A 13,491-nucleotide genomic window follows, 5' to 3' on the forward strand; every position below is an offset into this window, starting at 1 on the left:
TAAATTATGCTCTATCTTCCTCGAACTTGTGGATTTATAGCACCCGTTGCCTTACTTGTCGTCATTAAGGTTATTTTTTCCATTACGTTCAAGGCTTTCACATTAATTAAACTCCTTCCATCGCTTTTGTAGAAGTTGGAAATCAGTATTGGTTTGTGTCTCCAATTCTACTTGTAATATTTCACTTGCATTATTATTTGTTTTATTCTTTTATTTTTTTATTTATCTGTTTTTTCTGATACATCTTTATTTAGTTATTAATTTTTAAATTTATTTGGGGTTTTCTGATCTCCCCTTTCTGTCATTCCCATTAACTTTTGTTACTTTTTGTAATGAACGCCGTATTATTTGGAAGCTTGAACTGAATTCAAGTCAGTGGCACCTGTGGTGGGCTTGTTCCTTATGAATGGGGTTCATCTCCTGAATAATAATAATAATAATAATAATAATAATAATAATAATAATAATAATAATAATAATAATAATAATAATAATAATAATAAGTGATTTGATAGATAATGCTCTTTTTACACAGCTATCATAAGTTTTTAGATCTGATTATATGAATCTTTGATTTTCAGTTATGAGACCCAGGGCGTTAGAATGCATATATTCGTAATCATATTTGAATATGAAGGAATAAGTAATATTGGGAAGGTCTCTCTCTCTCTCCTCTCCTCCTCTCGGCTCTCTCTCTCGTCTCTCTCTCTCTCTGTATATTTGGAATATGGAAATTCGCATTTAATGGAGGTTATTTTAATTTCCGAAGAAGCACCGGATCAATTTGTGAAAACTTTATGTTACCCGCAAATATTGGTTAGTGAAAAATTCTTTCTTCGGGCGAGTTCACATCATAAGCACCTTATTAACCGGGATGTAATTAATATTATCATTAATAAAGCGTGCCTGTACCATTTTTAATTAACTTACGGATATTAAATCATCACTGAAGCTTTACATTTGAACATTATCATTTTTCAGGAATAATTTTTATACCACATTATAAAATGTTATAGTTACCCTACAATAGAGATTAAAACGTTCCGTTTTCTTTGATGAAATGTTTGATGTCCGATATTTTAGGGTTAACTATGTGAGTATATTGTAAGAACTGGCTTGCGTAGGAAAGAGCTTAAGGGCAATAATTAACTTAGGCAGTCAAGTACACGACCCTTTCTCACAATGGAAGGTTTTGTGCTTTGAAAAGTGATTCCGTTTAGAGAAATTTACGAGTGTATGGATACAATCAACGTTAAGCACTTTTTTTTTATGAGGCAAAAGTAACCCAGTACAAATATTTCTGAAACAACATTTTAATATGGTTTAACTAGCAATGATATATGGGCGCTAAGAAGTGTGTGTGTGTGTGTGTGTGTGTGTGTGTGTGTGTGTGTTAAACTCTTCACCACCAACGATTGCCAGATGCTTTTGTTACACCGTCTCCTTGAATTTATTATGCATTATTATCTTACGTTATTGGTTAATGTCAGCTGGTAAGATTTAGAATAAACTCAATAATTCAAGTGAATTTCTTTTAGATTAAGGACTCAGAGAGGACGATTTCAGGTTGCCTAGACTTTGTACTTGGTCCCTCAGATTCCATATTGACGACGCTAGGCCCAAGATCTCCATCTTAATATATTTTAGTACTTAATATATTTTAGTAAATATTCACTTTAAGTTACAAATGTCGTTTAGTCGTTTACTGTATTAGTTATAATAATTCCTCTTCGGCGACATTGAACGACCTTTATAGCTTAGTGTTTGTGAATAACAAAACGTCACGATAAGAATTCATACACAGACACACACACACACACACACACACACACACCCACACACACACACGGACAATTTAAATGGAACTCCTCCATCTCTCGGCAAACTTTGCAAGGACACATTTCTGTCTTAAACTTCCTTGGTCTCCCCCCCTCCCCCCCACTTTCGTCTGAGATGACTCCACAACTCAAGTTTCCGAGCTTCCCGGATCTCTAGCTGTGAATAATCTGCCTTCGAGCCTGGCTCGTGATCTCGGTCAAGTGTTTTTTCAAAACTTTTATAAAACTTTTCCTAAAATTCGGCGAAATGGAATCAGATAAAAAAAAAAAAAAAAAAAAAAAAAAAAAAAAAAAAAAAAAACTGGCCTCTCCTTATTTCATATCAGTTTATTTGCATAATCGTTCAAGTTTTGTGTGCACGCGTAGTTTTTTTGTTGTTCGATTGTCTGCATTATTTTTTTGTGCAGATACACACAATATATATATAATATATATAATATATATATATATATATATATATATATATATATATATATATATATATATATATATATATATATATATATATATATAAGTCATATCACATTACTCCGTGATTCATATACATACATCGAGCTTCAATGTCCTTTAATATCTAATTCGCTCTACCTCGGTGGTGTGGGTAAAAGCTTCACTGACGTTCCTGGATTTGAATGTCTTCTTGGGTTCGCGCCCAGGACCAGGCAAATCTATTATCGAGAAAAAAATTCCCCTACGGTTAAGCATATGTGAAAATATATTAATTCCGAGGTAGAGCGAATTAGATATTAAAGGACATTGTTGCTCGATGTATGATATATATATATATATATATATATATATATATATATATATATATATATATATATATATATATATATATATCCAGTCACTCACCCTGGAAACAGCAATAGAATCTCTCTCTCTCTCTCTCTCTCTCTCTCTCTCTCTCTCCTGCCTGCCTGTCTGTCTGTCTGTCTGTCGGAGTAGTGAGTGACGGGACAGAGGCGCTGTAATAGAAATTTTTATCTGATTCGAACGAAGAGAAGGAAACGGCTTGACTCCTGATATCTCAACAAACGGTGCCAGGTAGAGGCGCTTTTGTGTCGCAGTTAAATGCCAACGTCTCTTTAAGAGTGGCACCTTTTGAAGTCGTGTATCCAATGTGAATATATATGTGTGTGTGGGTGTGTATCAGGGAAGGGTTCATGTAGTACATGTGCCGGTATACTTGTGTGAACAAGGAAAAACACTGAAGAAATGTACAAGTTAAAGTACATATTATTTCCTAAGTATACTGAAGTCCAGGACCATGTACTTAACTGTACTCAGGTACAACTGTATCCAATGGTGGAATATTATATATAATTATATATAGAATATAATATATATATAGATTATATATATAATATATATATGTACCTACGATATTAATATATTTATATAATTATATATATATATATTATATGAGAATAATATATATTATATATATTATACACATATATATGTGTGTGTGTATCAGTGAATACTTGTGGACAAGGACGAACATCGAAGAAATGTACTAGTAAATGTACATATGGTTTGCTGAGTACTTAAGTCCAGGACCATGTACTTAACTGTACTTAAGTACAAGTACTCTTCAGGAGGTATGTAATATTTTTATATACATGTTTATTCCTAATTCAGTGGCGAATATCAAATGAAAAAAAAAGTATGTTATGGCATTATACCACAGTGATGATCTTGCGCTTGGTATCTGTGCGTCTCATATTTCGGGCAGTGATGGTGATTATGAAATATCTTATCATAATCTGCTTAGTCATAATAAAAACAATTATCGTTATTTCACTATTTATGTTAATGTAACTTGCATAATATAAGTATTGACGCACTGTCCCAAGTATAAGTAAAAGTACAAATACTATATAGTAGATTCACATCAACCGTGCATTTGATGTCTAGGCCAGTCCCTTACGACGCTCCTGATTGGCTGTTAATAAGCCAATCGCAGGGCTGGAAACTCAGTGTCTCTCGAGAGTTCACATGAATAGGTTTTACGTTCCACCTCTCCTAAGGGATACATCTTTCAGGAGAGGTGGAACATACATCCTGCCTATGTGAACTCTCTCGAGAGACTGAGAGTTTCCAGCCCTGTGATTGGCTTATCAACAGGCAATCAGGAGCATCGTAAGGGACTGACCTAAACATCAAATGCACGGTTGATGTGAATTTACTTTAGTACTTTATCCCAAGCCTGCTGTATGTACACACACACATATTTATATATTTGGACAAATTGATACAGTTATGGGAGTCATACGGATTAAAGAGCTGTTTCATCGTTGTACGATTGGAGATGTAGTCTTGTACTGGTTGTCTTCTACGAATTGTTACTGTTATTGGTTGCAGCAGTATATTTTGTCCCTAAGACGCTGCTGTTATTCAGGGCAATAGCGCTTTCTGTGTTCTCATTTTTGCCTCATACGTTCTTATTTTTACAGAGCCAAGTCAGAGCAAATGTCTCTGGTCAGCTTTTATACGACTTCTTTATTGGGTGATTGTGGACCAGCAAGAATTATACCGCAATATCATACCATAGATATTCGTACTCTCTCTCTCTCTCTCTCTCTCTCTCTCTCTCTCTCTCTCTCTCTCTCTCTCTCTCTCTCTCTGTCTGTCTGCCACAACAGAAAACGAAAGTTGTTCATACATTTTGCAATTGATGTTAACTCTCTCTCTCTCTCTCTCTCTCTCTCTCTCTCTCTCTCTCTCTCTCTCTCTCTCTGCCACGATATAAAACGAAAATTGTTCATACTTTTTGCAATTGATTCTGTAATTGTTAACTTTTACCAGGTTGCTGACTATAGCTTAAAATAATCCTAGTTTTTTGTAGCTAAATATCAATTATGCTGACAGTTTACGAAGGGCTGGATTTATCTCGTATTCCGCGCGTAAGAAATTTTCGAAAACCTTTTGTTTTTTGTTTTTTTTTTTTTTTTTTTTTTTTTTTTTTTTAAGCTGTAAATTTATTTTTTACTTTTAAAGTCAGAAGCTGCTTTGGATGATTTTAGGCTATATATGGAAGCTTTGCAAGCTTTCTTTTCTATTTTTATTTGAACCCCTGCGCACTAGCATCCGAGCATGATAAAAAATATGAGGGGTAATGAAAGCCCGGAAACCTTTGTGCCTCAGATAATTTTTTTTTTTCTTTCCAAGAACCCCAATATTTTTATGAGCCTGAGCCGATAGGTAGTAATTTGTTGGAAGTTTTTACAGGGAAGAGGATATTTGAGGCATGAGTTTTTTTTCTTTTTTTTTTCTTCCATAATTTTGTGTGCCTGTCATTTTTTTTTTTCCCCCGAAAACGTAGAATGTGATGTAAGAGTGTTTTTTATTATTATTTACTTTAATCGTAACTACTCTTGTATACACGTGGCCACTATTTCTTGAGTCATCTGCTTGCGTAGGTATTTTTATGTATAATTTCTTCATAAGACTTTGAAATATTATTTCTTCATAAGACTTTGAAATCATAATAATAACAATAATAATAATAATAATATATGCTGGAAGAAGACCTTCATTAATACGAGTTTTATTTTAAAAAAATAATGGCTATTTCAGTCGCGTTTATTTTGTATAGAAGTTTCTCTATTCTTCTTATTGCTGACTTTTCTTCTGTACTCAAATTGGCTATGAAAACCCCAAATGGGGAATTCATATCAAATACGTGATATTCTTTACAGAATAAACGCGGTTGAAACAGTCAATAATAATAATAATAATCTTCTTTCCCACCGTTATCACTACATTAAAGGGTCGGTTGCCTGATGGGCTTTCTCCTAAACTGCCCTCTATCAAAGGCAAGCGTCTCAGTGGCGTGATCGGTATGGTCTTGATCTGCCACCTCAGTGGCTGCTAGTTCGATTCTCGGGCATTCCACTGAGGGGTTAGAGATGTGTATTTCTGGTGATAGAAGTTCACCCCGACGTGGTTCGGAAGTCACGTCAACCCGTTGGTCCCGTTGCTAAATAACCACTGGTTCCGTGCAACGTAAAACGCCATACATACAAACAAACAAATAATCTAACAAAGGCATTATCCTCCTCCAAAGTAATAATAATCATTTCTTAAAACCTGGTAACATGAGAGCGGAACACACTAATTACTTATTGAAGTACGCTAAGAAATTGTGTCTTGATTTCAGGATGATGTGGGCGTGGCTACAAATAGCAGCGTTACTAGCGGGAACGTTGGCAACCGTGTCGGCTCGAGCCCAGAGCGACTTGGAAAACGAGTTCGGGTGCCACTGCATGGAGTACTGGACCTGTATCACCAGGTAATTAGTAGAAGCCCCGTTTAAATTACATCCGCATTGTTTTGTTATTTTTTTTTTTTTTTTTCTGTTTAAGAGTTATCCTTTTTTCTTTCTTTCTTTCAAGAACTAATTATTCTTTTTTTTCAAGAATCAGTTACTCTTTTTCTAAAGAATTTTTCTTTCTTTTTTTTTCCTTCAAGAAATAGTTTTTTTCAAGAATTGCTTATTCGTTTTCTCTATTTTTTTCTCTTCAAGAATTGTTTTTTCTTTTTTTTTCTTTCAAGAAATAATTATTTTTTTCTCCAAGAAATAAGTATCCTTTTTTTTCAGGAATTGGTTATTCTTTTTCTCTAGTTTTTCCTCTTCAAGAATTTTTTTTTTCTTTCTTTCTTTCAAAAAAATTGTTTTTCAAGAATTAGGTATTCTTTTTTCAGGAGTTTTTCATTTTTCTTTTTTTTTAAGAAATAATTATCTTTTTTTTTCAAGATTTATTTTTCTCAAGAATTTTTCTTCTTTTTTTTTTCTCCAAGAAATAATTACCCTTTTTTTCAAGAATTAGGTATTCTTTTTCGGAGGAATTTTTTTTTCTTCAAGAAATAATTATCCTCTTTTTATCATGAATTAGTTATTCTTTTTATCTCCAAGAATTAGTTTTTCGTTTTGTTTAAAGAATTCTCTCTCTCTCTCTCTCTCTCTCTCTCTCTCTCTCTCTCTAATCTCTCTTCTCTCTCTCTCTCTCTCTCTCTCTCTCTCTCTCTCTCTCTCTCTCTCTCTTCAAGAATTAGTTATTTTTTATCACAAGAGTGTGTGAACATTTTTTTTTATAATTTATCGCACGAGAACTTTGGGGAATTATTTTTTTATATTTTATCACAAGAGCTTGGGGAATTTTCTTTTATATTTTATGACACAAGAACTTATGGAAATTAAATTAATGATCTTTTATCGTATTAATCGCAGTGTCCAAGATTTCAGTCCCTAGAAATGGTTGTTGTGCTAAATTATTTAAAACGAAACCAACATCAGCCGAAAATTAACAAGTAATGTGATAATATTTCTAGAATTATGTTTTAAATTATGTTTATGAATTATGTTCCTTCTAAGTATATTTAGACCCCATAAAAAAACTACAATTGTTGATTTCCCGACGCAAGTTAACTTAATCACTTATAGCCTTTGGGCATATTTTCGTCTAGTACAAAATTTCTATTTAAGTCAGTGGCATCATTTGCAGAGACTAGCTTTTTATATAGAATTTGAATCGGTCTTTATTTCTTCTTTTTCTCTTCAAGTAAGCATCTCGGGAATAGTTATATGTTAATCATTTTGCTTTCAATAATTTTTTAAGGTCGACCTACCGTTTCCTCGCCTATCGGATTCGTCTTCATGATGAAATTACAAATTGAATAAACAGCTTTTATTAGTTTATTTATGTATTTATTCATTAATGTAATTACATATTCACAGAGGAGGCCAGCCCTACAGTTACTGCGGACTCAGTGCCTCCAGCGTGTGTTGCTTTGTTCCTCTGAATGCCAAACCCGTTGGCATCCTTCCCGTCACCCGAAGGAACAAGTCCTGTGGCACCAAGGGCGCCGAGGGAAGGAAAGAAGGCCAGGCTGAGATGTCGGAGTGGCCTTGGCATGTGAGTATGCCCAAGGGCTCTGATATACCTGTGTCATTTTGAACATGATTAGGCTTATTTTGTGTCACCTGTTTGATTACATTGGTTTTTTGCTAGTTATTATGTATTGGAGTATGTTTCCCTGCACGTATATATATAATATATATATATATAATATATATATAAATATATATATATATATATATATATATATATAATATTAATATTATAATATATATATAATATCATATATAAATTGTTGAACTAGATATACGGGAATATAAAGTCGTTCTCTTTGTTTCCTGCTCTGGTCGAACAGTGAAGCATTGATGGAAACTTAGATACAGAATAGAACGATCCATTTTGGATCATCTGTCCTTACTAATGCTTCTGTGTATGACAAAAGGCCATCGTTCCAACATTTCCTCTTAACTTCCATTATTAACTCTCATTTAATTCCTGTATTACAGGCGGCGATTCTGGAACAGCCCCAAGACCTGTATGTGTGTGGAGCATCTCTGCTAGACGAAGCCTGGCTCTTGACAGCTGCACATTGCGTCGATGACTAGTAAGTGACTGAACTTTAGTTATTATTCTCTCTCTCTCTCTCTCTCTCTCTCTCTCTCTCTCTCTCTCTCTCTCTCTCTCTCCCTGGTCTTGTATTTTGTCCCTTTGTTTATGCTGATTTGAATGTGCAAAAATTACATTTTTTTTAGTCTTGGAATGTATAAACACAATGTTGGCACCGCTGATGTGATTGTAAGGCTTTGTCTTTTCTTCTCAGGGTTCTCAGATACCTGTCTTATAACAAACACTTGATTCATACTCATTCTTCCTTGTCTGAACCCCACTCTTTTATCCCCAGTTTCTGTCACAATCTGTATACCTTACACACCTAATGCACTAAGTAATACCATACACCTTATGCACTATGTAATACTTTGCATCTTATTCACTAAGTAGTATTATGCCACATATAATTCTTAGTCTTCTTTGTCGGCTACACCTTTGTACAAAGGAGCAGTGGAACTTTTCCTTCATTCAGACGTATACTTATGCATACTGGTCATGCAATCAATTATGTTTCACCAGCTTACCACAGTATCTCACTTCTTATCCTTTCAACCCGAACGTCTTTTTATTCTTCAAACCTTTTAGATGCCGTCATTAAGTGACTTCCATAAGCGTTCTGAAACTTACATTAACCCGTTTCCACTTCTGTGCATTGCCTTCAGGCATCATCTCTGCATCTGCATCTTTTATTTCCAGAACGATTTGCGCACATGACCCGTTTGCATTTACTTTCGTGAAGATTCGTATGTTCTCCGTAAAATACTGAAGTCCTTTTTTTTTCTAATTCACTCTTGTATGTTTGTGGCACTTTATGTATTTTCCCCTTCTTGGACGCATTTGGTAAAAAAAAAAAAAAAAATCTATGTCAGACTTTGTATATTCACTACTTAGACTTTTATATCCTAAAAGACTCCGTAAATACTGAAGTCCTTTTTTTTTTCTTCATTTAAATTCGCTCTTGTATTTGTGGCACTTTATTTATTTTCCCCTTCTTTGACTTATTTGGTGAAAAAAAATCTATGTCTGACTTTGTATATTCACTACTTAGACTTTCATCTCCTAAAAAGTCTTTCTAATTGTAGGCAACATCAGTTGATTCTCTCTCTCTCTCTCTCTCTCTCTCTCTCTCTCTCTCTCTGCAAACTAGGTCTCTCCAGTAATCTGTTTCCGCTTACTCGTGAGGTATTTACATTAGTCCTTGTCCAGAGGAAAGTACAGCCCATTATGCTGAGAGCAGCCCCCATTTTGCCTCATGTTTATCTTGCTCTGTTTTACAAGGAAGAGGATTTATAGAACACAGAGGGGAAATTTATTTGGTTCCCCGAGGTTTAGTGGGGGATCGCTTCAGCGCGGCGTTCTTTGTTTGATAGGTGTGCAGGAAATCGAAGCAGATTAGAATGAATGATTTAAAGACCAAGTATTTTTCAGGCAAGCGCGTTAATACCCTCTTATCATATAACAGATTGCAGTGCAATTTCTCCTTGCTGTCTAGTTTGCTTCTCGTCACCCCCAGCCTGAGAACATATAGGCATGAAGATTCTGTTGATTCGTGGTTCCCATTGTTTTGTTAAGGCAATATATACAAAATAAAGTAGATTAAATATGTCTGATTATTTGATATAATTTGTTATGCTTGGTGGCACCTTTGTCATGAGTGAACATAGTTTGCTGTTGTGAAAATGAGACGTTGACACCGATACAGAAGTACGAAAAGGAACGATACAGTACAAAGTTCAATAGAGGAGAATGAAAAAGGGATGAACACACTTATTACCCGATATGCACTAGGTAAACATTTCAGGTCAACTTGGTTTTTTTTTCCTCTAGCAGTCAGCATCAGTCCTTTTCTATTATTCCTGCTGCCTTCTTTCCGTCCTTCCTTCCTTCCTTCATGGAGTCTTTTATTTGCTTCCCGTATCCTACTAAAATCCAAGCGCCTCAGTGGCGTGATCGGTATGGTCTTGACCTGCCACCTCGGTGGCAGAGAGTTCGATTCTCGGGCATTCCATTGAGGGGTCAGAGATGTGTATTTCTGGTGATAGAAGTTCACTCTCGACGTGGTTCGGAAGTCACGTCAAGCCGTTGGTCCCGTTGCTGGATAACCGCTGGTTCCATGCAGCGTGAAAACACCATACAAACAAACAAGTAAACAAACTATTAAAATCCATTACATTCCTTGAAGATTCTGCCTCTTTCACCCCCTTCCTCCACTCATGCAAACTTCCTTATTAGTAGTATATATAATCTGTCTAATTTTCTCAACGACAACGAACCCATAGAACTTTTTCCGGGTAAACTTATGATTTTAAAGTTGCCTCTAGTAACTCTTCTCTTCTTTTTTTTTTCAATATATTCCACCTTTTCTAAGTACTTCGCCTTTGCTACCTTATATTTTACACATACATACATACATACATACATACATACATATACATACATACATACATACATATATATATATATATATAATATATATATATATATATATGTGTGTGTGTGTGTGTGTGTGTGTGTGTGTGTGTGTGTGTGTGTGTGTGTGTGTGTTGAAGTCCTCGCAAGTCCATTAATTAATGCATTACCTCCGAGACTCCATTCCCTATTGACAATTTTTTTCTTCCCGCACTCGAAATGGTTCCCCTCCCCCACCCAGTAACACAAGGCGAATCCCAATTCTTCATTCAGCGTTCAGACCATTTTCTCGCATCCCATAAAGAACACCCGTTAGGTTGACTGACAGTATAATTAAGCCCGATAATTAGTTGTCCCTCTCCCCACAGGTGGAAGGAGACAATATTTGGGCGACGCGGCGTCGTCGACGCATTTGTTGTAGCTGCCTTCTCTGGCCGACTTTTTATTTTAGTTACTGTGAGGGAGAGCAGACCGCCCCGTTTTCTTTGATAAAAAAGTAATCTCGTTTTCTTAATTACCCGTGAGACCGTGATCATTTTGTTAATTTATATTATGTTCTCGCTCTTGTCTTCTCATTTTATTTCTGTCTCTGGCTCGTAGTCTGGTTCATTGAACTGTCTGCTTGCTTTTTCATAGATGGGAACTATCCTTGGTTTTTTTATGCATTAACTCAAAAAACAAGGATACTAAAAAACGGAATAGTATTTTGAATATGCGTTACGTTTGATTTCTATTTATTTTAAAGATTTCCCAAGGTCATGTATACAGATTTTCTGGAATTCCCATCGAAGATTGACCTTGTGACTGGCAGCAAGTGGTTGACGATATTTGGTCTTTTAAAACAGAAAATTAACGTAGTACTTATTACCCAAATATATCGATTACGTCACAGAAGTTTGAATGAAGCTTGTTCCTATGACGCTCAGTGAGTTTTTATTCTGGTTTATTTTATCAGTTATAAACTATACATAAATTCATATATAGGAGTCGAGAGGCGGATTGGGAAGGGAACGTTATATTCCCTGGCATTTATCGGTTAAGAAAGATGCTCACCAAACGGTTGACATTCCTGTCATGAGAAATCACAGCACATAGCTTCGTCTACCACCTACTTGAGAGAGAGAGAGAGAGAGAGAGAGAGAGAGAGACTTACCTTACATGCCTTACAGCTCGTTCGGGTTGCCCCAGGTCTCTCAGTAACGAGGGAAGGGGAGAGAGAAAGCGGTGCTGTGAGAGCCCATACAGAAGACTTTATAATTCTTGTTATTTACCTTTTAATAAAGCTTTCACTGCGTCTTCCCAGCAGTAGAGTTTCCAAGGAAACTGAACAAAGTTTTCTCTCCACTCGCTCGAATTGTGAGCCAAACATACCGTTGTTCTTATATGTAATCTTCCATTCCTTCTGTATCCCTTACTTCTCCACCGCATCTCTATCCAAGCATAAAATTCCTCCAGTAGAGAGCCGCTCAATCTGCTTATTACGACGGAGAGGATTTTTCTTAAGTAAGTAGCAAGGGGGAAAGAAAATACTTTTGTTTTTTACTTCGAAGTTCCCAAGGGCGTTTATCCCATAAATTTTCTCCGAGGGATTTCATTCAGGTAGGAATTTTGCGGTCTCCCTTCATTAACAATGGAGGCGGTAGAGAAAGAGGAAACTTTTCCCTTCCTCGGTCCGTCAAAAATGCTCTCATTAAAAAAAAAATACTCTCATTAAAAAAAAAAATACTCTCATTTTTAAAAAATGCACTCATTTTTAAAAAAAATACTCGCAATTTAAAAAAAATTACTCTGTTTTAAAAAAAATACTCTTATTTTAACAAATACTCTCATTTTTAAAAAATACACTAATTTTTAAAAAATACTCGCAATTTAAAAAAAATTACTCTTTTTTTAAAAAATACTCTTATCTTAACAAATACTCTCATTTTTAAAATACTCTCTTTAAAAATACTCTCATTTTAAAAAATACTCTCAATTTTTAAAAAATACTCTTTAAAAATGCTCATTTTTAAAAATACTCTCATTTTTAAAAATACGCTCTTTTGTTTGAAATACTCTCATTTTTAAAAAATACTCCCATTTTTTAAAAAATACTCTCATTTACAAAAACATAATCATTTTTTAAAAATACCATCATTTTTAGTAAGGGAATTATTTCAAAAGCGAGAAATGATCAGGTTTGAAATCATAATTTAGTTTATGCTTTTTCGGTGATTTTCAGGATGGCACTGCAACTTTTTTATTAGAAGTAATTAGAACATTACTCGCCTTTTGGGTAGGTGGGTCGTATTTTGTACTTCTTGGATGTTGTCAAAAAGCGACTTAATTTAGCAGTTATGCTGAGAGTGACAGTTTTAAATCACATCACTCTTGTAAAAGGAAGAGGTGCCCTGGAGATCAAAGTTCGGCAAACGCTGTATATACAAAAAATAAAAATAAGAAGAAAAAGAAGAAGACGGTCCCGTACTGATTACTATGGAGGGACACCACCAAGAAGTAGTGACAAGGTACTAACAGCTGAATCAGAGGGAATTGTCAGAGAGATATGTAAAATAAAAATGGAAGACTGGGATTAAGAGAAGACTGCTGAGGATGAATCAATGTAAGCGAAACCAAGAAAAAAGTACACAAGTAAAAATGCGCCGAAGTTTCTTCGGCGCAATGGAGTTTTCTTCTGTACAACGCATAATGCTGTATAAAACCATCAGCTATGAGCGGCAGCTCTCCAGTTGCTCACCGAGGTTGCGTCTTATGGCGCCGGAAAGTGCTGC

At 35.2% G+C, this 13,491-nt stretch overlaps 1 protein-coding gene across 2 annotated transcripts in view; it reads left to right on the forward strand.

The window, feature by feature from the left end:
• Nucleotides 1–13,491, forward strand: part of LOC135215419 (phenoloxidase-activating factor 2-like) — a 487,719-nt gene that overhangs the window by 439,526 nt on the left and 34,702 nt on the right. For both annotated transcript variants that reach the window (XM_064250030.1, XM_064250029.1), the window contains exons 2-4: nucleotides 6,004–6,135; nucleotides 7,582–7,759; nucleotides 8,209–8,306. In XM_064250030.1, coding sequence (XP_064106100.1) covers nucleotides 6,005–6,135; nucleotides 7,582–7,759; nucleotides 8,209–8,306 — 407 coding nt within the window. In that variant the 5' untranslated portion in view covers nucleotide 6,004. The remainder of the gene's footprint in view (nucleotides 1–6,003; nucleotides 6,136–7,581; nucleotides 7,760–8,208; nucleotides 8,307–13,491) is intronic.

This window comes from Macrobrachium nipponense, chromosome 5 (genome assembly GCF_015104395.2).
Source record: "Macrobrachium nipponense isolate FS-2020 chromosome 5, ASM1510439v2, whole genome shotgun sequence".
In the NCBI taxonomy this organism is placed as follows: Eukaryota; Metazoa; Arthropoda; class Malacostraca; order Decapoda; family Palaemonidae; genus Macrobrachium; species Macrobrachium nipponense.